Source organism: Rhipicephalus sanguineus, unplaced genomic scaffold (genome assembly GCF_013339695.2).
Source record: "Rhipicephalus sanguineus isolate Rsan-2018 unplaced genomic scaffold, BIME_Rsan_1.4 Seq451, whole genome shotgun sequence".
In the NCBI taxonomy this organism is placed as follows: Eukaryota; Metazoa; Arthropoda; class Arachnida; order Ixodida; family Ixodidae; genus Rhipicephalus; species Rhipicephalus sanguineus.
In genome coordinates this window covers 158,613-186,002 of record NW_023615281.1, presented here as the reverse complement: position 1 = coordinate 186,002, position 27,390 = coordinate 158,613, and the positions used below count along the sequence as shown (strand labels likewise).

General features: G+C 46.0%; 1 protein-coding gene across 1 annotated transcript in view; it reads left to right on the top strand.

Annotated features, from left to right (window-relative positions):
* Positions 1-7,065: 7,065 nt before the first annotated feature.
* The window catches only part of LOC125756234 (echinoderm microtubule-associated protein-like CG42247), an 82,963-nt gene continuing 62,638 nt past the window's right edge, over positions 7,066-27,390 (top strand). The window contains exon 1 of the mRNA XM_049411580.1: positions 7,066-8,450. Coding sequence (XP_049267537.1) covers positions 7,824-8,450 — 627 coding nt within the window. The 5' untranslated portion in view covers positions 7,066-7,823. The remainder of the gene's footprint in view (positions 8,451-27,390) is intronic.

Here is a 27,390-nt window from a genome sequence, read left to right as displayed (position 1 = left end):
ACACGGAGCGGCAGTGCTCCGACACTGACAGATAGATAGATAGATAGATAGATAGATAGATAGATAGATAGATAGATAGATAGATAGATATATAGATAGATAGATAGATAGATAGATAGATATATAGATAGATAGATAGATAGATAGATAGATAGATAGATAGATAGATAGATAGATAGATAGATGATAGATGATACGCTCAAAGTCGCAGAAGTTCGCTGAGAATGCTCGCATTCAAAAAATTGGGGGACTCTTGAGCTTCGTCTTCAAGAGAACGCGATAGCATAATGGGGCCCCGCTCGCATCGCTACATCGTAGCCTCGCTCGCTTCTCAGTGGACACCTCCGCCGTGTCGCTAGGAAAGGAACGTCTGTGTGCGCAACACAGGTCCTTTCAAACTATCCTATAATGCCTACTCTAAGTACAGTTGAGAATTGCCCACTGCGCCGTAACTTTTCCTTTTACCGATTCGCAATGTACACACGTCCGTAAGGCAACACGCGCATTTGCCTACTTTGTTAATGCTTTTACTGATGATGATGATTATTATGCTGAGCGCTTTGTCATGGACAGACCTTTAAACCAGCCACTCACTGTGCAACTCATGTGTTTTGACGCCTGGTGAATTCTACGCTTCTGTCACGCAATATTACTGTGCTAATGACGCTCCTCACACTACATGACATTCATTATAGTGTTTTTTCAGCGGCAATTTCGAGCACAGCGTGGCGTTGTGGTAGAACACCTGTTTGCCACGCAGAAGCCCCGAGTTCCATCTCACTTGAACGGAAGATTTTTAACAGCGAAGCTGTTCTTGGTCGAGCCTTTCATGTGCGGATCCGTGATAACGCTTGTGGACATCATAAACGGGTATGCGTAACAGACATTGGGTAAATCCCACTACTCACCACTGGTCCACTAAAAATGAAGGCAACAGTTACGTATGTGCCAAGGCAACAAACGGGTAGTGCCACAGAGATCTGTGCGGCCTATCAGAAAACTAGCATGATCATGACCGTTTATGTGCCACAGAAATTGGGTCGATGCCACTGTACACACAACTTCCACTAAAAAAGAAGGCAACAGTTAGCCCAACTAATGGCGTGCGCGTTGCCACAGTCAACTGTCACGTGATACTTTGGGGTTACAAAAGATATTTGTGGCTACACTGCCACCTCAAAGCTTAACAAAGAGTGTTCAATAAATAGCAGTGATACAACATAGCTTCTTAAGCGAAGGCTTCTTTGTAAACCTGTGTAAAGAGTGGCAAGGTCAAGATGCAGTAAAGCTTAATACCACCTCAAAGCTTAAAAAAGATGTTTAATAAATAGCAGTGATACAACATAGCTTCTTAAGCGAAGGTTGTTTGTAAACTGTGTATAATAGTGGTAAGGTCAAGATGCAATAAAGCTTACTACCACCTTAAAGCTTAACAAAGAGTGTTTAATAAATAGCAGTGACACAACATAGCTTCTTAGCGAAGGCTTCTTTGTAAACCTGTGTAAAAGAGTGGTAAGGTCAAGATGCAGTAAAGCTATACTACCCCTCAAAGCTTAACAAAGAGTGTTTAAAAATAGCAGTGATACAACATAGCTTCTTAAGCGAAGGCTTCTTTGTAAACCTGTGTGTAAAAGAGTGGTAAGGTCAAGATGCAGTAAAGCTATACTACCACCTCAAAGCTTAACAAAGAGTGTTATAAATAGCAGTGATACACAGCTTCTTAAGCGAAGGCTTCTTTGTAAACTTGTGTATAAGAGTGGTAAGGTCAAGATGCAGTAAAGCTATACTACCACCTCAAAGCTTAACAAAGAGTGTTTAATAAATAGCTGTGATACAGCATAGCTTCTTAAGCGAAGGCTTCTTGTAAACCTGTGTAAAAGAGTGGTATGGTCAAGATGCAGTAAAACTATACTACCACCTCAAAGCTTAACAAAGAGTGTTTAATAAATAGCAGTGATACAACATATCGGAGTATCTTAACCGAAGGCTTCTTTCTAAACCTGTGCATAAGAGTGGTATGGCCAATGCAGTAAAACTATACTACCACCTCAAAGCACGTTGCCTGTGTCCGCAGCTCCATGAATATGGCCCCGGGCCCCTCCAAGCGTCACTTCCAGCATGGAACCTCTGCGTGAGCGCAACCGAAAATGCGCACATTTTCTCGAACACATGACTATGGAACACGCAGCCGACGCAACGCACTTCATGAGGCAGCGGGAGAACTGCCCCATGTGAATTAGTTGGGTGGTTGTATTGCACAAGACATGTCACCAAGCTTGTGGTGGTAGCGCTTGTGCTGTAGCCTTCTTCGTCTTGTCTTACGTTCTTTTCGCGATTTTCTTTCAATGCATGCGCTTGCTGATAGCCTTTTCTCGTAAGTTCTTCGTATTGTTTTACGTTTTTTCGCGCTATTTTCTTTCATCACCAAGCTACTATACCTCGACCTTGGTAACGTGCTTTGCGTACTTTGCAGTTCTCGATGCATCTGATGACATCAGCTTTATGGGGCGTTCATTCATAACTCGATAAAACTATCAAGATGCCTTTCCTACGTTAAGGAATTACAGGAATGGAACTGAACTGCGTGGCCATTCCCGGAGTGGGAACGGGCTAAGTTTTTTTCATTCCGAGGAATTGAAAGGAATGGTTTTTTCATTCCGAGGAATTGAAAGGAATGGAATTGCGGCAAGTTCTAATTCCCCGGAATATAATTGGAATGGAATGGAGGCGCCTATTCCGCAACACTGCTTCCCACCCACTGCATAGTGCTCAGCCCTAATTCTTCTTGTCATCAGCCACAGCACAAGTGCACATAATGCCTTACAGATATGTAGCGGTTACCACGATTCTCCGAAGAAGGACGAAAATTGGCATAGTGGGAACTTCGCTACTTCAGAAAAATTACGATGATTTATGGCGTAGTGGGTACCTTGCATGTGTACTTGTATTAGTTGCCCCAAGAAACTCTACAACGGACTCTACAAAGTCCGCTCTTCCAGCTTTCGCTGTGACTGTGCTGCGTCTTCTGCGCAGGCCTGGCGATCTTTTTATCAGAAGAGCGGTCTCGCACATGAGACTCAATGACGTGCTCCTTCTGAGATCGTGCTCGCTCCCTTGACAAAGCATTGAGGCCACTAAAAAAATCGCAATTGGCTTCTGAGAAAATAAGTACTGTGACTTTGAAGGGTATACTGGTGTGTGCTAGTTGGTAGGAATTCGTGGTACAGTTACTTCCACTCCTCTGAAGAACGTGTTTTACCCTTGTCCCACTTTCTTAAGAGGAGGGCAGGTAACTACATCACAAATCCAATGTGTTTTATGATCACCTTAACTTCAAATTTTTGCATACAAAAAAAAGAAGTTACGAACCGTTACGGAACATTTTTTTTTTCGTTCCGGAACGGAAACGGAACGGAACTTTTTGCGGTGGAACGAAACTAAAACCGAAATGAAAAACATTTCGTTCCGACACCCCGTATAAAATAGAAAACAGGCCGAATTGGATAAAAGCCAGCGGGAAACACGAACCACAGAGAAAGAACACGACGGGACAGGCTGGCCGTCCCGTTGTGTTCTCTGTGGTGAGGCCTATATAAATCTTACCACAAGAAAGGGGGATCCTATATACAACATTGCTCTCGCAAGGAACGTAGGGGACCTTATGTTTGTTAGCGCACATATTAGATTTCGTATCGCTATTATTGCGGTGGCAAAGACTTAGAAGTTTACGAGGAGCTGAGAAAACCACTTTTACTTTGGATCGTTCTGCCACTTTTTTTCAAATTCTGCGATATCTTGTGGAATTTCTATACACCGCGCTTGCGCGGTGTATAGAAATTGTGTGCTCAAGGAAATAAACTTTTGTTGGTAGTTTGCGCGCTGTGTGTCATCGTCCTTTAGTTCCTGTACGGGATGACAGCGATTTTTCTCGAGTTATTCTTTGAGGCCGGCTCAGTTAATAGCGACTGGCAAAACTTTCTGAGCAAAGCTTCAGCAACAGGAGTTTGAACATTTAAAGGATAACCTGCTTTGATAACCGGTCGGACTGATGTTCAAAACTAACGGCAACTTCATGCTCACATCACTTGGCTAGAGCAAAGGTTGACGATAGATCGTTTACTAGTTTAGAGCGTGCTGTATTGTATAGGCCAGACCAGAAGGTGTCCTAATGAATGGCTCAGAGGGCACAAAAACATTGTAAAAAATGGACGTGACGACTTGCGATACATTGTAAAACATGTGGCTATCAACCTGTTTTCGGCGCATGTACTGTTGTCCCATCCGCGAATGATAAGTTGACAAGAGAAACCATTGAAGCTGAAAACATTGTTAGAATAAGTCCTGAATGCGTCAGCACGCCGTCTGTCAACTTATCTAGCAAAGAGATTGCGTTTCTAAAACGTTGATTGTAGTACATGCTTGGCGGCGCTTGCGCGGTGTATAGAAATTGTGTGCTCAAGGAAATAAACTTTGTTGGTAGTTTGCGCGCTGTGTGTCATCGTCCTTTAGTTCCTGTGCTGTTTGCGCAATTCAACACTTTGGATCATGAACCAACATGCCCAATTGTCAGCTATTCTTAACCTCCTGTAATGCAAGCAGCCATCTAAAGAACTATCATTAGAAGAAAATACAGCTAGTAGTCGAGGAACGCCGTGCGTCGCGAGCGAACAATATCAAAAATGCTGCTGTTTTAGCCAGAGCCTAGCAGACGACAAAAGCCGAATCCCCGCCTTTGCGTCACCGGAGCGCCATTCGCAGCGCCGCCATCGGTGGCGCACGAGGCGAATAGGCTATACCCGCGAAAAAGCGCGCTCTTAGAATCTCCAACAAAATGATACATGTTATGGATTGCAGTGGCTGGAAATGAAAATCATGCATGCGGTGATGGCCTCAAAAACTGTGGAAACTGTTACTTTCTCTGTTTGTGGTATTCCGCTGAAGTAGGTACTGATGCCTCAGTTTCTTGCTGCATAGTTTAGATTGTTCTTGAAAGCGAACGCCGTTAAGCATGCGCTTATGATCCGGAACCATCCAAAATCCTACGGTGCGGCCGAATGAATGATGCGGCAAAGAAAGCCATTCTCAAGTAGTTGCAAGTTAGAAGGAAAAACGAAAAGTCGCTCACTGCAGCATAGAAACGGTAACCTTTCCATTGCATGTAATACGACCAATGCATATTTTACGAGAATGACTTTCACTGAATTGTTTTTGCGACCCAAACACAGGACGTGGCTGTCATTGCTTCAGCCAAATGATAAAAGGGATCTGAACAATGGAGGGACATAGCGGGGAGAGATGGGGAGGGTCCTGCCGCTCATGGTTTTCGTCTGCTGGTGGGAGGCGAAGCGTTAGCGGCCTGAATACTGGGCATTCAGGTTCTGAATGCCCAGTATTCATAAAGCGCTTGCTTGGCAAAGTGACAGCAATGAAACCACCAGTTATGTATTTGGTCAGAAGCCGAGTGCGGTACGTGCGTACTGATTATTTGCCAAATCCTTGCTTGGAACCAGGCGAAAAATATTTGCCGCATGTGCAGAAAGTGCATGAGACAAATTCTGCAGAACCACGCAATACCCAGGCAACATATATCGACAGGCAGCGCCCAGTGCTCCACCGGTCACCCTCACAAGAAGCTGCTAACAGCGATGGCCCCCTTTCGCGTTATAACTATGAATTCGTCGAATAATTGTGGGAGGAATGTATCAAGAGAGAACATACTATGCACGTGCATTGTTACTGGCCGGTGCGCCCACGTGTTTGTTTTCCGCATGTGCAAAGCTCTTTCATATGTTCTGCGTATATATTGACGTTAAGCGTCAGTGCCTTCATGCTGCCAGCATGCAGATGGGAAAGTAAATCTGTTCTGAAGCAACGCCTCGACGTCTGTTACGAAGCGTTTTCTTCGCACCTTATATTACAATGGATCACACGAAGGAAAGAAGACGGCTTTTAAGGGCTCGTTTTTCTTTGTTAGACACAATATTAATGAGAACTAACAGACAATAATGCCAAGGTAAGTATAGGAAATGTTTTGTAATAATTGGAATATAAATGTGAAGAAAGTAAAGTGGACGAAAAGATAACTTGCCGCCGGCTGGGGCCGAACCCGCGAACTTCGAACAACGCGTCGGATGCTCTACCACTGAGCTACGGCGGCGGTCATCCCCCCGTCCACTTTATAGGGTATATATGTGCATTTAAACCTAGGAGTGTTAGTGAGCGCCGATCGCAGCCATGGCGCCGAGTGTGCAACACTCTTTTTCTGTCTTTTTGGCGTCACGTAGCACGTGATCTTTTTACGAGCTGGCAGCTGACCAATAATCGCTCGCATACTACCTGAAGGCATCAAGTCTGCCAGAACGAGACCCTTGCTATGAATGAAGGAAGAAGATGGCTTTTAAGGGCTCGTGTTTTTTTGTCAGACGCAATATTAATGATAACTAACAGACAATACTGCCAAGGTAAGTATAGGAGATGTTATTTGTAATAAGTGGAATATAAATGTGAAGAAAGTAAAGTGGACGGAAAGATAACTTGCCGCCAACTTGCCGCCGGTAGGGACCGAACCTGCGACCTTCGAATAACGCGTCCGATGCTCTACCACTGAGCTATGGCGGCAGTCATCCCCCCTTCCACTTTATAGGGTATATATGTGCATTTAAACCTAGGAGTGTTAGTCAGGTAAGTATAGGAAATGTTATTACAAATAACAAATAACATCTCCTATACTTACCTTGGCATTATTGTCTGTTAGTTCTCATTAATATAGTATCACACGAGCGATTTTAAATCTATCGACCCTTCACACAACACTGAATTCAGTTGTGGTGTTCTGTATGCACAAGCTTTTCTTTCGAGAGGAGGGAGGGGGTGTACAAGCGACAATAAATTTTTATTAATGTACATGCTCTTCATCGACTGATGATTGACACTCGTGCCCGTTTTAGTAAAGGAGGCGTGCGTATAGAGAGGGCGGCAATCGCCGGGGTCAATGATTCGCTCTTGAATGCACGTGCACAACCTCATGTCCTATATATGTCATCATCATCTCATTTTCTCTTTCTCGAGGGCTTTGCGCCAGTAGAGCGAGCGACATTAATTGTATCTGAGGTAACCGCAGGGTCGACTTACATGAATTTTGAAAACGTTCAGCGAATGCGCCAAGCACAGATGTAGCATCAACGCGAACGTTTCAAGCCAAGACGGCGGCGCCACAAAGCGACGAAACGTGCGGCGTCGACTCGCCACCTGTTTGAGCGTTCCGATCGTCGCTCACCGCCGAAAATGTGGAGGACGAGTTGGACACTGCATTTCGAGGAACAGCTTTCAGGGTTAATCAATGCGCGTTTGGTTTGAAAAGGGGAAAGAAAAAGGAGAGGAGAAAGGATTCAGAGAGAGTTGGGAGCGTCGCGCGGCGGAGGGTCGGTCAGCGAGCGGCCGGCGCGCGGAATCGTTTACGTCGTTTCTATGGCGATTGAAAATAATCGAGCCAGCAGCACCACAAGTGGCTCCCTGGCAAGAGAGGTGAACCGATCGGCAGACGCCATTCCGCTGAGACGCGCGCGGCATGTGACAGACGCTGCGACCGAGGCCTTCTCTGGCTTCGTCAACGCCCGTCCATTGGGAGGTGACGACAGCCTCACGTGCATTGGTTGCTGGTGCGTCGGTGACATCGCACGCTTGAGTCTCGGCAGCTCTTGTGGTGGGAGCCGTACGCGACAGTGATGTGGCCTCTGTAAAACGGTGTGTCTTAGCACACGCTGAAGCCGACTTCCTCACGGCACTAGGGCTCCCTAGCCGGGACGGCGGATGGACCGGACAGGATGGACACCGCCGGAGAACGGGTCGCCAAGGCTCCGCGGATCCGTAAAGTCAACAGCACGCATTCGCGCTTCCTCGCCGAAGCCGCCCAGCGCAAGGCGCTCATGGTCACTTTCTTCGCCAACGGGGACCCCTTCTCCTCGGGCATCAGAGTGTCCATCAATCCCGGCCGAGACTTCAAAACAATGGAGTCCCTGTACGACTACATATCGCAGCGGCTGGCCGTCAGCAACGGAGTCCGCGTCATCTTCACTCTTGACGGCAAGAAGGTTCCTTCGCTGGAAGAGTTCGAAGACGGTGCTTCGTACGTCGCCTCGGGAACACGAACGTTCGCCCCACTCGCGTACGGTCAGGCGCGCAACCGCATCTTGCAGCGCTCGGACGAGGATCCGGGCAGGTTGATACAGCCGAAGAAACTCGCCAAGGGCGGCTCGGTCAGCCTGCCTGGCTCAGGTGGCAGAGACGATGGTCGCGTCATTGACGTTGTCAGCAGCCTGGACCCGGAACACACGAGTCGCGTCCTGCTGAACCTCAAGACTACGCAAACTTTCGAGGAGGTGCTCAGGGATCTCGGTGGTGCCCTGAACATGAATGGCGTCAAGAAAATGACTACAAAGAAAGGCGAGGTGGTAAGTGCATATTATTTGAATTGATTAAAAAGACAGGTGGCTCCGAGCTGCTTTTATCAACTCAAGACTGACTCGGAAACTAGCGAGATAGGACCCGCCCCCATGAATTATTGCTTCTTGCACCTTCGTAATTGAGTACGATGTGTAACAGTGCGTCACAACTACTGGCATGAGAAGATATTCGCGGTGCATGTTACTTCGCCTTTTCTCATCCTTGCTAACTTACCGTCCTCCAGATGAGCCTGTGCAATCACACTTTCTGTAGCGACTATGTTTTCTGCGCATGCGTACTTTACGCGGTGACTACCCTTTACAAATCTGTCGCTCCGCCACACACTCCTTTTCCCCTATCACCGTTAGCCGTGGCAATATTTGTCAGGGTCGAACACGAGAAAGATGTTGACACAACAGCCTCTGCTCTTCGACAGGATCAGTTCGACCGAGTGGGCGCGGTTCTTTCTTTACTAAAGAATACGCCGCGGCTTTCTCGTTTTATTGCTCCGTCATTATCGAAATGCAGGCGCCATGGTGCGGTGTCGAATTCCTGACATCGCACTTAACAAAAGAACGCTAAAGCCCCCGCCTATGACGTCACATTCAGCTCGGAAGGAAGGGAATCCAGTGTAGCGATAGTCTTATGTGTCTGCGGGTTAGGACGGCAATCCGCGCTTGATGCGCGACACGTGTTGCGCTACACTTTCTCAACGACTACCACAGTTTCAGTGTTTCAGACAAGACAAATAGTGAACACATTGCGTAATACCCTGTAAAATTTCCATCAGGCGTAACAGAAAATATGTCCTCCATCGATGCACGGTGTTTCCAGCGGTGAATAAATTTGGAAGTAAAGTAGGATGAAAGGGCGCACACATTTAAAAAAAATTGTTTGAATGCATAAGAAGGCGGACTTGCCCGAGTTATGACTTATGACGAGGGCAGCTTCTGAGTTGGCCCGTTAAGTCCATTCTGAGGCTGTTTTTACGGTGGCTGCGGTGATGGGTTCTCTGTCGCCGGTCACGCAGAACCTCTTATGAAAGGGAGAGGAAGAAAGGGAACAAAGACAGGGAGAGAAAAGAAAGAAAGAGAAATAAACAGAGAGAAAGGGAAGAAGTAAAGGAAGGAGACAAGGAAGGCCGCCCAGCAACGCACTTCCTTCAGGCTTGGCGGTGCCACTAGTGCGAAGCTGCCTTCATTTTTTCATATCTCGTGGTTGAATTTATGGATTTTATTTATGCAATACAAGAAGGGTTATTGTCAAGTTATCATGTATCCCACATTGCCGTATAGTGTTAGCACGCCAGAAATCACCTGCTCTTTATGATATTTATTTTAAATGTATCGTCATTCTTGCCAAGATATTTCTACATAGCCACCCCACAGTTTGGCCACGTGACACCTAAATTTAATTCGAGGGGGAACCGTTCATTTTAACTCAAGCGCTGCTAACCCGAAGGTCGCGGGATCGAATCCCGGCCGCGGCGGCTGCATTTTCGATGGAGGCGAAAATGTTTGAAGCCCGTGTACTTAGATTTAGGTGCACGTTAAAGAACCCCAGGTGGTCAAAATTTCCGGAGGCCTCCACTACAGCTCTCATAATCAAATCGTGGTTTTGGGACGTTAAACCCCAGATATTATTATTATTATTATTATTATTATTATTATTATTATTATTATTATTATATTATTATTATTATTATTATTATTATTATTATTATCAAGTGCTGCGAGTGTGATAAACATAATGTGACCGTCTGGCTATCGCACAATCTGACTGTCATTGAGGGAAAACGATGTTCCTAAAGACTTGCGCGCCCGTGGCATTGCTGCTCCCCTTTTAAAAATTAATTTGGACGTATTTTCTGTCATTTAGCTTGCCTCAAATACGTTGATGGTGAATACGAGAAGTGTTAGTAGACTAATGAGCATGATCAGCGGTATCCACACCTAACAGGCTTTCACTGACGCTAGAGAGACCGCCATTCGCCCAGAACGTGTCAGGATATGTTTGTGGAAATGAATAGTTATTGAATGTTATTGCGATAGAACAGGTCATTCGGTTTGGAATTGGAGTAGGAATTTTAAATCGCCAGAAAATGGAATGTCACACTATGCCTTGGAATAGTAAGCGAACGGTCAAAATGCTGCATGCATTCGGCTGTTATTTAGTGCCACCATAGTTAAACAGCAGTCACTTCGCCAGCCTGTCTCACTACGTGGCGGAGCATTTCAGTGCTTCTGTACGCACGGAAGTTTGCGAGTGAGTACGCGTAATTCTGTGGCATCCCTGCGATGTAGTACCATCAACAAACCGCGAATGGGGGCTGCTTGAATAGGCACTCCAGTGATAATCGCCACGGCACATACGCATCATTCTTTCCGGCCTCTTTACAGCTATCACGTTTCTGCAGATAAAAAAAAAGTCCAGATACAAAAGTTCCTGGGCGCTTTCCACGTTGCAAATTACGATAGGATGCACCAGCAGGTAAGCTTTCCGTTGCAATAAAGGATAAAAAGAGAGAAGACGGGTAAGCAAAAAGTTATGGCACCTTCGCATTATAGGGGTGCCAAGCCTGAAGGAAGCTGGGCGGCCTTCCTTGTTTTCTTTCTTTGTTCCTCTGTTTCTTGTATCTCTTTTTAACACGAAAGTGTTTTATGCCGGGTTCACCAAGATTTCAGTGACGTATTTCCGTCACGGAAACGTGGGAAAAAAACAAAGACGATAAGGTGACAAAAAAAAAGCCCCGTCACCGGTAGTTGAACCAACGACCTCTCGGTCCGCGACATCAGACGCCGGGCACGCTATCCACTGCGCCACTGTCATTTTTTTTCTTTATTTCCAGACATTGGAAACACTTTCTCACTGCAGCACTTTCAGCATGCGGTTGAGATTACAAAACTTTCATTTTCACCAGAACATCCATCGAACAACGCTTCTTCGTCATATTTCAATTTCCGAAACACTTCGCGTAGTCTGCTCACCAACTGGGCAAAGTGATAGAGTATGTCATGATCTCCTGTTTTCTATACTTGAGCATGTTGGGGTTGGCTCATCATGTGTGTCCTTCTTTTGTGTGATTGTGCTAAAGCGCCACCAAAATGTCAGTTAGCAAGTACCAACTCGCCCAGAAACATGTTCTTCACTCAGACTCGCATAAAGCCGTGAGTCTGAGTCTGGGTGAGTCCGGCTGAGTAATATGTGGGTGAGTTTGAGTCCGAGTGAGTCCGGCTGAGAAAAGGTTTAGTGAGTCTGAGTCCGAGTGAGTCCGAGTGAGGAAAATTTTTGGTGAGTCTGAGTTCGAGTGAGCTCTCAGAGCAAAACATATTTCTTGAGTGAGTCTGAGTGAGCTCCAATTTTTTTGCCGACCTATGCCTAAGCGGCCCGGTGATGATTCCAGAGCAAGCGGTTCGGAGGAGCGCCCCAAGAATGTGGATTCCCCGATACCATGACATAGCCAGCCGAATGGCCACAGGCTTTCGCCAACACACTTTGGAATTTACAAAGTGTCCTTCAATTTTTGGTGCCACCTTTACGGGGGATTCACGATACGCTGTGTCTAGGTGTCCAGGGATATGTTAACTTCAGCTACCACAACGGTTAAATCATGATCATGGGCGTTTCGTCGCGATGGAGATGTGCTACTAGGCGTCAACGTGGGTGCATCCCGTCAAACGGTTATAGCTGCCAAACACCAATAGGCATTGTACAAGCTCTCTTAGATCAATGCACAATAAACAATCAACTACTTCTGTGAATACACGTTTCGCTTTCGTGTTATACCGATTCCTATGACGAGGTATCAGTCATGTATTTTCTCTGTTTTTCTCTTCCTCTTTCTTTCTTTGTCTATGTTTTTTCTGTCTCTTATCTTTTATATCTTTATTCCCTTTACTTGTCTATTTTTATCTTCCTCTTTCTTCTATCGCTTTCCTTCTCTCTTTTCACTTGTTCGTTTTCGTTTGACACTCGCACCTGCTGTACACGGTAGTGGGGCTTGCCCAATTCTTGTGGCGCATACCAACCTGAGGAGTTTTGCGCGACGAAACACCAGTTAACGATAGCTTAACCAGCTTCACTGTACAGAGAATGAAGTTCATGATGATGATAGTTATTTATAACGGAACACACGTTACCGATAGCTTAAACAGCTTCGCTGTTAAAGATCGGTTGCATTGCGTTGTTTTCCCTATATCAAATGCGTGAAAAACTATATCACATTCTACTGCAGTGCATCTCGTACGCGTTACTGTTGTATGTGAAAAGCACACGCTTTGTTTATTGCTCCAAAGAAGTGCCATCATGTCAGCCTAAATGCGTATGTAACACAGGGCGCTGGGATTGTTACTCCACATAGAGAGACGTATGGCATAGAAATACCTCGTGCGTCACACGTATAAAGTTATAAATATGTTCTCGAGGAAAGTTTGTTCAGTGTAACACCTTAATAGGCTGGCCTGGGTTATATAAGACTTTTTAGGGTTTAAGCCACACTGCCAGAACGTAATGTTATTTTACCTTGGGACGATAAGGCCAGGGGTTAGGTGTATATTCATAGTAACCGAAGAAAATGCTTTGCAAATAATGTTTCGCAAACTTAGCTCACAGCAAAACGTTTGTTTGATAGTTTTGTTCTACTGCAGTGTAACGCCGAGACTTAATCTGATTAATATGTGTAATGTGACGATTAATTCAAGAATTTGATCGGCACTTGTCTTAAATGGATAGAAATTCCGCTTGCATAGCCTAAACAGTAATCGTATAAGATTTCTGGTGAAATTTTGTGACACAAGAGAATCCCCTTAAATTTATAAGAATTATTTCAATTACCGAAGTTAGTCGGCTGTTTATTGCATCACGAGCTTATATGAGAATTTTTTGGCACTCGGAAGGTGCTAAACAAAAGAGAGAACGCTCGTCCCAAATTCAACAGCGCACATCCAAGTGGTTGAACTTGCCCGCCAAAAATGCATCATCACCATTTCTTTGTAAGCAGCGTCGCGAAAGGCACGATCACATGTCTACAGCTCATAACTTAGTGACATAATTTCTTCTTCACAAATGTCACCCGTGCAACCGTGTCTTCAATAACGTACATGTGCAAATCATACAGCTTCAAATATTATCAACTTTTTGTAGCGACAGCTACACTGGCCGAGCTGGAGCAGTTTCGCGTGGCAGTTCGAGAGCCGTGCTGCGCATGCGCGAGCAGCAGTGACGTGACACGGCGCACAGCTGGCGCACCGGAGCCGCCGCCGCCGCGGGGGCCTCGCCAATCTGCGCATTCCAGAGGAGCGACGTCATAGCAGCGTCAGACATACTGGCACCGGCGCGCGCCGCTGTGCGCCTCCGTTGCGCAGTGGCCGTCTGACGCTGCGCCGTGCATTGGGGCCATAATGACGGCAGCGTGTTACTACACTGACCACCCCGTGGCCTTTGTGGCAATAGAGAAGTGGCGTTGAGCAAAAAAATAAATATACATGAGTCACATAATGCGTATACCGTGTGAGTGTCATTGAAGCAGCAGTAAGCATGATAATCAAGATAATCCTAAACAACCAGTATAGCTAAGAATAATCAACCGAACCTTAGCTCACGCTACGTATATCCTACGCATAGCCGAGCTAAGCCACTACAATTTTTTTTTCAGTTATGGTTACAATGCGCCGCGCTTTCAATGAAAGAAAATGCTGTTGGTAGGTGCCTAACCGCTAGATGAGTATTATTGCACTTTGCGACGTATATCATCGTAGAAGTAAAATTGACTGTGAACGTGCAACTCATCGTAAACAAGAGACACCGTGCTGTTTGCGTGTGCCCAGAGAAGCTTAAGCTTCTTAATGTAGCCACGCAGTGACTATCATAAATTGGCGTTCCCATTAAATTTGGCTGAGATAAGTAGCTCCGTTTTGTTCGTCTCTATAATCCCGAAAACACGTCAGCCTCTTTATTGATGGGTAAGGTCAGGCGAAACGCCTGTTGCTAGGCCCAACATAATAAACTGCCGCTGTCAACTATCTGTCAACTATCGAAGAGCATATTACCGGAACTTTTTCACGCGATAGCGTTAAAGAGCGCTGAGTCGCAAAAAATGCGGTCAGCGGCGTTGTGGGGGAAAAATCCGGTGGATGTAAGGAATAGAATTCAGGCTGCGAGCCGGAATCGAACTCAGGTATTGTTCGTGTCATTCAAGTATTCTACCACAGAGCCACGCCAGTGCTCGAAACTTCTTCGGAAAAAGATTATGCTGTCATGTCGCGCAAGCACTCACGTTAACAGCTGTAATATTGCGTGGCAGGGTCCAGAATCGCAACAGGCGTCACACAATGTGCATTGCATAACGAGCGGGCGCTTGAAAACGGCCATCCCCTTACAAAGGGCTGAGTTATAATTCATCATCATCATTGTCAGCCACATCATCAAAACGTCTGCAGCTATGTAGATGCGTGTATTGCCTTCTAGACGCTTAGTGGGTACAGTAATGGAAGTAGGGCCCAAGGAGGGTTTATATACAAAAGCCAATGTCACGCGCACAGGCGTTCCTTCCTTTACCGCACGGTTGAGGTGTCTAAACAGAAGCGAAGCATGACAATGCGAAGCATTACTTTGTGGACCAAAGGAGCTTTGGCCGTTTCTGTCCATTGTGGGGGTTGCTATCACCCCCTGTAAAGTCGTTTGCGCCTCATGGCGCACGCGCGTATCGCGGATAGGTCGCAGTTAGCTTTAACAGCCGCCGAGCGAGCAGTGGCGCTGTGCTCGCGTGGATTAGCGTTAGCGCGGTGGCGCCGGCAGCGCCGCCTGCGGGAGAAGCTAGGCCGGTGGTAGGCGGACAGAAAGCAGCAGCGAGCCTCCTTGGGGTTTGGTAGCGTGCGTGGATGGACGTCTCCCGCGGTAGGTCCGCGGGGGACGATACCGCGGCTCGTTTTCCGCGGGCCCCTCGTGGTGAGTCGAACATCGGCGACGCCGCATTCGCGGTGCATTGTATGTCTTATATTGTCTTAGGTGAGTATAGGGGGTGTTATCTGTAGTATTTAGAATATAAATGTGAAGAAAGTGGACGAAAAGTGTAGTGTTAATTGCTTTGTTATAAAATTACATAACCAGCACCACAACCACAATTGACGTTGCACCGACATTACGCCTGCATAGAATGTTTTTCAAAAGCAGCTTCTAGACCTGGTGCGGCTCTGTGGTAGAATACCTGACTGCCACGCAGAACGCTTGGGTTCGATTCCTGCTGGGATCCTAATTTTTGTTCTTGCATTCGTGGGGTCAGCGCTGACGGTGTTGGTTTTTCTTAACGCTCTCGCATTTAAATTACCAATGTCTGTTCTGGCCTTTCCTGGGTAGATATAAACTGTCAGTCACCCGTGCCGCATATTCGACACCGCGGCCTGTGGTAAACGGGTATGCACCACACGTGCCTGGAGGAAAGGGTTTGACGACGTACGCGACAGAATTTTCACGTGATTCATGTCATGACCAGACAGTCATATTCGTCAAATCCTCTTACCCTCCCATGCCAGTTTTGGTCTACACCAAGTTAAAAGGCGATCACGAGAGCACCCAGGCGTATGCAGCTAGATATATAGATAGATAGATACGTAGATAAAACGCTCAAAGTGGCTAGGGTTCGCTAAGAAATGCTTCGCATTGAAAAAGCGGCATATAGGTTGCTACTCGCTTCCGTCTTCGCATGACATCGACTCCCACATGCGTGGGATCTACCGTGATATTGTTTCCCTGAAACTGTTCATTAACCGTTTTCGCAAGGGATATTCATGCGACACTCAACTCGCTGGGTTTATGACTTACACTCTGCACTAGATCTTGAATGTCAAGTAGACGCCATCTTCCTTGACTGCTCAAAGGTATTTTTTTTTATCGTGTTCGTCACTACAGACTACTGCAAAAACTCATACAGCTTAACACACACCCTAACGTAGTGGCATGGATTAAAGAACTCCTTTCACTCAGACCACAGTTCACATCTAATTAACAACTCTAATCCCTCCTCTGCTCAAGTAACATCAGGCGTCATTCAGGGTAGTGTTCTATATGTCCGTTTTTTATGATTTATGTTAATTACTTAATTAATTGTGTATCCTCATGTATCAGACTTTTTGCAGACGATTGTGTATTATATACTATCGGCTAACATGTATAGCCGACCGCGAAATCCTGCATGCAATCTGATCTTAACAATATTAACAAGTAGTGTACAACATGGTTAATGACGCTTAATGAGTCTAAAACGAAGCTAATGTCCTTTACACATCATAATGCCCGCTTGCCAACTGCTTACGTTTTGGATAAGATAGATGTTAAACTTTGTACTGCACCTAACTGTACCTCGGTCTACACTTTCAATCCGACTTAACATGGAACTATCACATAGATGTCATTACTGCCTCCGCTAACCACTCGCTCGGCCTAGTTGAACATACATTGAAAAAGCCCCCCCCCCCCCCTCTCTCTCTCTCTCTTATGCGTAAGATCGCCTACCTCACACTTGCGCGTCCTAAAATTGAATATACCTCATCCATTTGGCGCCCTAGCCACTCATATCTAATTCATAACAGGTCGATTCCACGAAAGATCGAAAAACGGTATATTTGATGTTTCCGATTTTCCTGATAATTTTGTATGTTGTGCACATATGACTGCACAGCACGAAATCGCAGTTCGTTTTCAAATAAAAATTTTTTTCATCACAGGAAAATTCGACAAGTGTCGCCGGTTGACGACGACCATTTTACGAAGAGTGCGTTTTCGTAAATTCGCAATCATGCTGGCAGCTACTGAAGCTATATATTACAATATCTTTCTTTTTGGCGGAAGTAGAAGTAAAGAGGAAATAGCTGGTATGATTTCATGGAATTCTGAGCAAATTATGTATTTTTAAAAATTCACGAAAAACGCTGCGTTTTTGAAAATCAGTCAAATTTGGGACGCTATGGCTACTTCTGTGAACATCTCAGCTTGTTCATATTTGCAGTATGAATAGGCCTTTATGTGAATAATGAACCTCTGCATTTGTATTTCTCTAATAATTTTCAAAGTAGTAAATTTTCATGCTCGAAACACCGAAAAGAGAAAAGTGCTCCTCGATTAAAAAATCTATAATAAAAAAAACCCAATCTCAATTTGTTCAAAGTCCCCCAAAATGTTCTCAAAGGACTGCAGAATGATATTATGAAAAAACATGTTGCATCATTTTTATTAGCACAAAAACAGAAAATGTCAAACATTGTGTTTCCAGAGCGTTGTGGCTACTGCGTGAAGGACATCTCTAGTAACAAGAAAATACAGTAAACGTCTTTTTTCTTCTCTGAGCTGCGCTAACAACAGTAATGATCTAGTGTCGGAAAGTGGGAACTGTTTTGTAAAGAAAAAAAAGATCGTTCCAATGAAATGCATTTGCGTGGTTTGCGACTTCACGCCAGTGTTAGACATCCCTCAGTCCACAGTAGGCACTTTCAGTTGTAGCCTCCTTTTCTTTCATCTATTTCAGTTGAGTATAATTCATATCTTGAGTGCTAAAGAACGCATTCCCTCCATGCGTCTCTTATGATGATGTGGTGCGCCAGAATCGAGAGATTGGTATAAAAGCCAAGGTCTCTTCATTAATGGAAATGAATTTCTGGAGAGCGGTCGCCAAGACGTGTGGTTTTTGTTGGCCCAAATGTGTACGTTGTCAAACCTTATGTGATCAATGCAGAGTTTAAAAAGAATCGATTACGTGAAGATTGGTGGCAGCAGTTTTGGCCACGGACAAACACGTTTTGTTTGCATTGCATCTGCTTTGTTTTGCATCTCCTTGTGTGTCTTGAAGCAGTGCTGGCAGATCTGGTCTCCCTCTTGAATTGAGCGCGCATCCTATTTCATGACCCTCCGCAAAAGAGACTCGATACGATATCTTCTACATAACGAAAATTCCGCTGCAGCGGAATTTTCTTTTTGTGCACCATGAGGCAGTCCGTACAAAATCTCGGTCATGGCTATAACGCCTACCCGTAGCCACCTTGAGAGCGTAGGACAGTGATCGCATCAAGGTGAAGCACAATTTGGATGCTTAATTTCTATCTCAGGTGGTGTTTGGCTGACTGGCACAGCCGTGCTCGTTGCTGTCGTCTGCTCAGGCGGGCGTCTATCGTGCCGCCCTTTGCACCTGTCCGCCTAACGCATGCTACTCCGTTTACACGAGTGCTTGTAGAGCGGGCCACTCGATCCGCCACACGATCCGCACGGTGCGGATCCAGAGACCGGGCGGGAGAGCGACGAGCGGTGAAAAATGTATCGTGTAACCAACGCAATCGACACCGCAGCATTTTCTCGTGCAGAGCGACAAGCCTGGCAAACAATGTGTGGCTGCTGTGCTTAGGTTGCACTCCGGTACTCGCCGTTCACCACTGCCGCTATTTGCGATTTCTCACATTCTTACAATGCATGATCGACTCAGCTACACAAATTTCGCGTTTAGCTTCGTTGCTTTTATAAGCGCATTTACTCAAGAAAAAAAAATTATCCAGAGGAATGAAAATGTCCGTGCTGCCCGTCGACGAGGAATGTAAGTGGTGTCGCAAATACATTTAATTGGAACGATCTTTTCTCCATTACAAAACAGTTCCAACTTTCCGACAATAGATCATTACTGTTTTTAGCGAAGCTCAGAGAAGAAAAAGACGTGTTACTGTATTTTCTTGTTACTAGAGATGTCTTTCACGCAGTAGCCACAACGCTCTGGAAACACAATGTTTGACATTTTCTGCTTTTGTCCTAATAAAAATGATGCAACATGTTTTTTCATAATATCATTCTGCAGTCCTTTGAGAACATTTTGGGGGACTTTGAACAAAATTGAGATTGGGTTTTTTTTATTAGATTTTGAATCGAGGAGCACTTTTCTCTTTTTGGGGTTTCGAGCATGAAAATTTACTACTTTGAAAATTATTAGAGAAATACAAATGCAGAGGTTCATTATTCACATAGAGGCCTATTCATGCTGCAAATATGAACAAGCTAAGATGTTCACAGAAGTAGCCATAGCGTCCCAAATTTCACTGATTTTCAAAAAGGCAGCGTTTTTCGTGAATTTTTAAATATGCATAATTTGCTCAGAATTCCATGAAATCATAAGAGCTATTTCCTCTTTACTCTACTTCTCGCCAAAAAGAAAGATATTGTAATATATAGCTTCAGTAGCCGCCAGCATGATCGCGAATTTACGAAAACGCACTCTTCGTAAACTGGTCGTCGTCAACCGGCGACACTTGTCGAATTTTCCTGTTATGAAAAAAATTTTTATTTGAAAACGAACTGCGATTTTGTGCTGTGCAGTCATATGTGCACAACATACAAATTATCAGGAAAATCGGAAACATCAAATATCACACTTTTTTGATCTTTCGTGGAATCGACCAACATAGAGCGCGCGCAAAACCGTGCTGTGTGCTTCACGTTTTCCGATTACTCGCGTCATTCTAGTATAGCGGCTCTTAGAAATCGCATTCAGATCGAAAACTTATCACCCGCCATGGCGGTCTAGTGGTTATAGTGCACGACTGCTGACCCGAAGGTTGCGGGATCGAATCCCGGGCGCGGCGGCCGCATTTTCAGTGGAGGCGAAAATGCTTGAGCCCCATGTAGTTAGATTTAGGTGCACTTAACCCCAGGCGGTCGAAATTTCCGGAGCCCTCCACTATGGCGTCCCTCATAATCATATTGTAATGGACATGCGAAAGGAGGAAGAGAAGAGGGAAAATGATGGGCTTTGCAAGGCCGCAGTGCGCTACCACCATCGTCCGTCTCCTGTAAATAAAGCCATCTCATCACAACTCGCTGCAGGGGCGTAGCCAGAAATTTTTTTCGGGGGGGGGGGGGGGTTCAACCATACTTTATGCATGTTCGTGCGTGCGTTTGTATTTGCGCGTGTATATATACGCAAGCAAACTGAAAAATTTCGGGGGGGGGGCGTTTGAACCCCCCCAACCCCCCCCCCCCCCTGGCTACGCCCCTGACTCGCTGTAACAGTTGTGGTGGAGGTGCTGGGTACTCGACACCCGAAAAGGGAGGTTGAACCGCAAGTTCTTCGACGGAGCCGTCGCCTTGCAGGACTTCCACCGAATCCATCTGGTTTGGACATGTTCCACAACGCCGGCGAACAACAGTCCCCCTCAACTTCTGCGCCGACCAGTTCAGCTCCACAACTGAGACATGCCCGTCCCTTCGCCGGAAGACCGGATGAAGACGACGAGGCATCCATTACGAAAGGGTGAGCGCCGCCAACAAGAGGGATGTCGCTTCCCAGCTTTCCAACGTCGTGTTCCTTCTAACGGATACTGCGTTATTATGGCATGAAAATCACGAGGAAACGTTAACGACGTGAGATAAATTTGTTTCTGAGATCAAAGAGCGTTTCGGCGACTCCACGACAAAAAAGAAAAGAGCAGAACAGACGCTTATTCAACGCGCGCAAGTGCCAAGCGAAACCTGCACGATTTACATTGAGGTAGTTACAGAACTGTGTAGGATGGTGGACTCTGGAATGTGTGAGGAAGACAAGGTCGGGCACATTCTAAAAGAAATCGCCGAGGACGTTTACAGTTTCCTCATCGCGAAAAAACCCGACATCCGTCGCCGATGTCATTCGGCACTGCCACACTTTTGAGCAACTAAAGACGAGGCGCATCACGTCGAAGTTTGGCAGGCTAGCCAATGTGACGACAGTTGCAAGTATACACTCTAAGACAAAATCGAGTATTTTGGGAGTGTTTCTGCCACACAGCAATCGTCATTCACCTCGCGTGCTTTCCTCGCGTTATCACCGCGGTCGCGGCACTTCCCGGTCACGAACGGCGCGCGCGTTATCAGCGTGACATAGCATTCTTGACAGGAAAGTGACGAGAGCTGGGTTTTCAAGAAAGGAAACGCGAGCAAGCCAGATGACGATTATTGTTGTGTGGGCAGAAATACTCCCCAAATACTCGATTTTGTCTTTAGAGTGTAGAGAGCAACCAGCCTCTCGATCTTGCATCGACGATCCGGCAAATAGTCCGTGAGGAACTCAGCCTATACGCGCAGGTGGCACACTCAAGCGCTCATCATTCCCACCTGCCACCAGAGTTCGAGCCAAACGTTGCGTCCTTCTCCTCGTATCAAGCGGCGAAGGATATTGAGGAGTATGATCTCATGCCTCAACAACAGCCACGTCTCTACAATAGAGGCCCTATACCTATGACGCTCGACCACAACGAGAACAGCCGCGTTTTTATACTCGAGACCCTGTGCCTCACTACGTCACGCTGCGACAAGGACAGCACCGACCTTATTACCATGATGCGACTTACGACCGATACAGCGGATTCCAGCGAGCGGCAGAGACCCGTTACCCGCATGATAACGAACTTGCTCGCAGTCAGCAGCGGCTTAGGATTCGTAGCGACAACTATAGTCTGAGCCGCGACCCTCCCGTGTGCTACAACTGCGGTTCTACAGGACACATAGCTCGATATTGTCGTCGACGCCGCCCATCACGAAGGACACCACCCATATTCTCGCCACCGGGAGCCGGCACATCACATGACCTGCGGACGACCGACTTGTTTCCAAGGGACCGTTCTTCGCCCGAGACGAGACGCAGTGATTCGCCAGCATGCGAGCGGAGTTTGAGACCACCACCTAACCGTCCACGTCGCTCACCGTCCCCTCGGCGTCGTTCTTGCCCTCCGCCGCCGGGAAATTAGCATCCGCGGCCGATGGAGGCGAGGTCGTCGGACGGTGTCTGCCTGTTGCGATGCTCAAAAACAAAGTGAACGTGTTGACTGACGGAATACCGACGACGGCGTTAGTTGATACTGGGGAGACTGTGTGTGTGAGCCTCGCCTTCGAAAATTGTCTAGGCCACAAAGTTTTTTCTTGGAACGACGCCATTACCTTTCGTGGAGCAGGCGACGAGTGGCTTCATCTCCTTGGTGTTTGTGCTGTGAGTTTTTGTTGGCTGGGAAAGTGTTTGTGTCGGAATTCTTGGTTCTTTCTCGTTGTTCGCACGATGTGATTCTTGGTATCGATTTTAGTGAGCAATGCGGCGCTTCCGTCGACTGTGGTAGTGGCGAAATATCGTTAAACAAGTTTAGCGGCACTTTCAGGACAAAGCTCACGCGCCGAAGACATGAACACACACAGTGTGATTGATGAAATGATAACACCACCTTGGTGCCCGACACCCGTTCGTGTCTCTTCAACTGCCGTTGATGCTGCTTGTGTTGACCTTGTAGTTGGGCCTCTCAGCATAAACTGTACTAAGAACATACTTGTGCCCTGTTCTGTCGCGTGCATTGCGAAAGGAGTCGCAGCATTGTGGGCGCTGAACTGTTCCGCCACGCCGGTTGTGCTTCCTCGTGGTATGAAGATCGCTTTCTTCGATGAAGCCTCATGCAGCTCAATAGCGGCACCAACTGCGGACCGCACCACAGCTTCCTCTCCTTGTGATAACCGTTATCATGAAGATCTAATGCTCGCTATGGTCAGCAAGGCTCTCTGTACAACGGAACGGCAAGTGGTGGTACAGGTTCTTTCCCGGCATGTTGCTGCATTCGACTTTAAACATGGAGATGCACCACTTCAGTTACTCGTCCAGCGCTCGCCGGCTCAGCCACCGGCTCAGCACACCCCATCCGCCAGAAGCCCTACCGAGTGTCATCCTCCGAGCGCAAAGTTATTGCATAAAGGACATGATGAACAAAGATGTCGTTCAAGAGTCGTCCAGCCCGTGGACAGCCCTAATCCTTGTCCGGAAAAAAGACGGTTCCTGGATTGTGCGTGGATTACAGGCGTCTAAACGCAGTGACGAAGAAGGATGTCTATCCCCTACGGTGAATTGATGACGTCATTGATTGCTTGCGGGCTACTTCTTATTTTCAACACTTGATTTGCGATCGGGGTATTGGCAACTACCTATGGAACCTAAAGACAAGGAAAATACTGCTCTCGTGATTCCAGATCGCCTATTCGAATTTAATGTTATGACTTTGCAATGCTCCTGCCACCTTTGAAATATTTATAGACACAGCACTACACGGTCTACAGTGGGAGTTATGCACGTGTTACCTTGACGACGTTGTAATCTTTGGCCGTGCGTTTGAAGAACATAACAACCGCCTCTGCATTGCTCTCGACTGCACCGAAAGAGCTGGACTGGTTCTGAATTCAAAGAAATGTCGGTTTGGCGAACGCCAAACACTGGTTATGGGACATTTAGTCGACAGGGATGGCGTCAGACTCGATCCTCGTAAGATTGAAGCAGTGAGCTCCTTCAAACCACCGCAGTCTACACGAGAACTTCGCTCATTTATCGGCCTATGTTCGTATTTTCGTCGTTTTGGTCCCCGGTTTGCCGAGATCGTGTACCCGCGGACAAGTATCCTGCGACAGCACGAGGCCTTCAACTGGACTCCAGAGTGTGACGCCTCATTCTCCCAACTTAAGTTTATACTAACGTCAGCACCACTTATGCGTCACTTCGATCCATCTTGCCCGACTGAGGTTCACACTGACGCTAGTGGTATCGGCATAGGAGCAGTAAGCCTTTTGAACAAGTAGGAATTGACTTTTTGGGTCCATTTCCTTGGTTTTGGGCCGTTAAACCTCAGCAATTTATTATTATTTTAAAGTTTATCACATCATCGTAAACTCGCGAGTCTTTCACTCTTTCACAAACTTTGCCATCGCCCAATTCACCACGACGCTTCTTTCGCCCACCCGCATTTATTTTTCCATGCAGTGATCACACGTGCAAGTTAAGCGCCCTGCGTGCAAGTCCTATCGGTTCGCAAAGTCATTCATACCATGCACTCTAATTGATTAGAATAACCTCCCATTGCTCATCGCCACTGAAACTGACGTAAGCAAGTGTCAAGAGCTGCTATACCCTGACTGATGCTCATTTACCCTTGCTGTTTTTATTTTTACTTTTCGGGATTTTCTTCTTTTAGTGATTATTTGGTGCACTGATATGCATTCTATTGCTGGTGTGCTTTCTTTCCTTCTTGTCATCATCGGTAATTGCAGCTTCGGTAATTACAACCAACGTATCATTATTTGAGAGTTCGTTTTGATGTGCATGCATTGTAACACGTTCTGTATATTTTTTTGTTTGCTCTTTTGTAACGTATTTTTATGGTTTTAAATTACCTTTACGAGTTACTCGTCAAGCTACTGATAATCACCTATTGTATAAGTGATTGCTTATCCTAGTAGTTTCCACTTATTGTACTAATTGTACATCATGTTTGTATCCACCACTCCCCTCTGTAATACTCTCGATGAGGGCGTCTAGGGGTGTTTCTGAAATAAGTGACATTCCGATTGCGCTAGATCTCACTGGGGATGTCCGGTATCCCAAAAAGAAATAAATTTGATTACGGCTACGATCGTCCAAGTCAACAAGCTTTGTTCAACTGTGCAACCAAACTTAACAAACTACAAACCACCATAATAAACACCATAATGAACACCATAGTAAATACTGTGGTAAACCATAACAATAACAAACCCTGGATAGTGTTTGCAGTTGTATATAAATTTTTGTTGACTATTTTCGTGGCTGAAAGTGCTTGACTCTGATTTAAAGGTTATCCAAATGTGAGACGAGTTTACATGTATGAATAGCACGTTCCGTCAGTTTGATAGGCGTTTTTAAGCCATAACTCTAAGTACAGCCGGAGTTTCACACACAAAGTGACACTCGTACGCAATATTCCAACAGGTGCACGGCAGAATCAGGGGCGGACCGAGGTGCCTACATTTTGGGGTAGGGGGGAGGTAGGGGAAAGATGAGGAGAGAGGTGAGGGCGGGGACAAGATTCTCCTTCCCCCTTTTGGGCAGTGGTAGCCGAAGCAACCTGACAAAGGAGGTGGAGGAGAGGCACTGAAGGGAGGGGGAAGGGGCTGACACAGGCTATAAGGGGGGGGGAGGTGAAAATAGTAGTGAAGTTCCTTGAAGGGCATACAACGTTCTCATGGGATACTTTCCCCTAATTGCTTTTAACTTGAGAAATTCGTATTTCGCAAGTAACCCGCCACGGCTATTGCGCTCGACCACTGACCCGCAGGACACGGAATCGAATTTCGTGTGCGTCTTTCTTTGTGTTTGACGGTGCTATAGCTGCCAAACACTAATAGACATCGTAAGGCGCTCATATCAATGCACAACAAACGCTCAACTACCTCTGTGAAGACACGTTTCACTTTCGTGTTATACCGATTAATGTGTTATACCGATAGGGTAAAATTGCTACCATTAGAGTGCAAGTGAAGAAAGGTGGAGTTCTTTGTCGCCTTTTTATCGTAAGTAATCCGATACTCTCTTTCGTCAAACCCCGCCGTGCTCATTAATACAAGATGCAAAGGGACCCTAATCATTGACTTAGGCGTGTGGTGGCGCCATAGGTCGGCAAAAAATGTGGAGCTCACTCAGACTCACTCACGAAACATATTTTACCCTCAGGGCTCACTCGAACTCAGACTCACCAAACTTTTCCTCATCCGGACTCACTCGGACTCAGACTCACTATAATTTTTCTCAACCGGACTCACTCGGACTCAGACTCACCAAAATTTTATTCACTCGAACTCACTCAGACTCAGACTCACGGCTCGATCTGAGTCTGAGTGAGTCGACTCATGAGTCCGTTAGCATTTAATTATCCTTTTTCTACCATAATGTCAATGCTCTTTAACGCCAATATCTCGCATAATCGGTGCGCTACTTAGCACCTTTTGATCTCGTACCTTCAAATACGAGTTATCTGAGTTTGCAGTTCAATAAGGACCTTTTTATTGAAAGTCATGACTCACCACGAGATATTTTTATCAGTAACTTCCCGTGAAAAAGTTTGCGGGGGAGGTCAAGGCACCTCCCCCCTCTCCCTCCTCAAATCACGCCTCTGATCAATAAATATTGAGCTGACGTATGAACGGTAGCGCGTTTAAGTATGCGGGAGTATATGAGAGTATAAACGTGAGCTGACATAGGGCTGATAGTAATGCTAAAGTTGAGTAGATAGGACCATAGGTCGGCCAAAAATGTGGAGCTCACTCAGACTCACTCATGAAATATATTTGCCCTTAGAGCTCATTCGGACTCAGACTCACCAAAATTTTCCTCAACCGGAATCACTCGGACTCAGACTCACCAAAATTTTATTCACTCGAACTCACTCAGACTCAGACTCACGGCTCGATCTGAGTCTGAGTGAGTCGACTCATGAGTCCGTTAGCATTTAATTATCCTTTTTCTACCATAATGTCAATGCTCTTTAACGCCAATATCTCGCATAATCGGTGCGCTACTTAGCACCTTTTGATCTCGTACCTTCAAATACGAGTTATCTGAGTTTGCAGTTCAATAAGGACCTTTTTATTGAAAGTCATGACTCACACGAGATATTTTTATCAGTAACTTCCCGTGAAAAAGTTTGCGGGGGGAGGTCAAGGCACCTCCCCCCTCTCCCTCCTCAAATCACGCTCTGATCAATAAATATTGAGCTGACGTATGAACGGTAGCGCGTTTAAGTATGCGGGAGTATATGAGAGTATAAACGTGAGCTGACATAGGGCTGATAGTAATGCTAAAGTTGAGTAGATAGGACCATAGGTCGGCCAAAAATGTGGAGCTCACTCAGACTCACTCATGAAATATATTTTGCCCTTAGAGCTCATTCGGACTCAGACTCACCAAAATTTTCCTCAACCGGAATCACTCGGACTCAGACTCACCAAAATTTTTCCCAACCGAACTCACTCGGACTCAGACTCAAAAAACTTTACTCACCCGGACTCACTCAGACTCAGACTCACGTCTCCATATGAGTCTGAGTGAGGCTGAGTGAGTCGACTCATGAGTGAGTTTGCCGACCTATGGGTGGCGCGCGTCGGCGTTCTTGT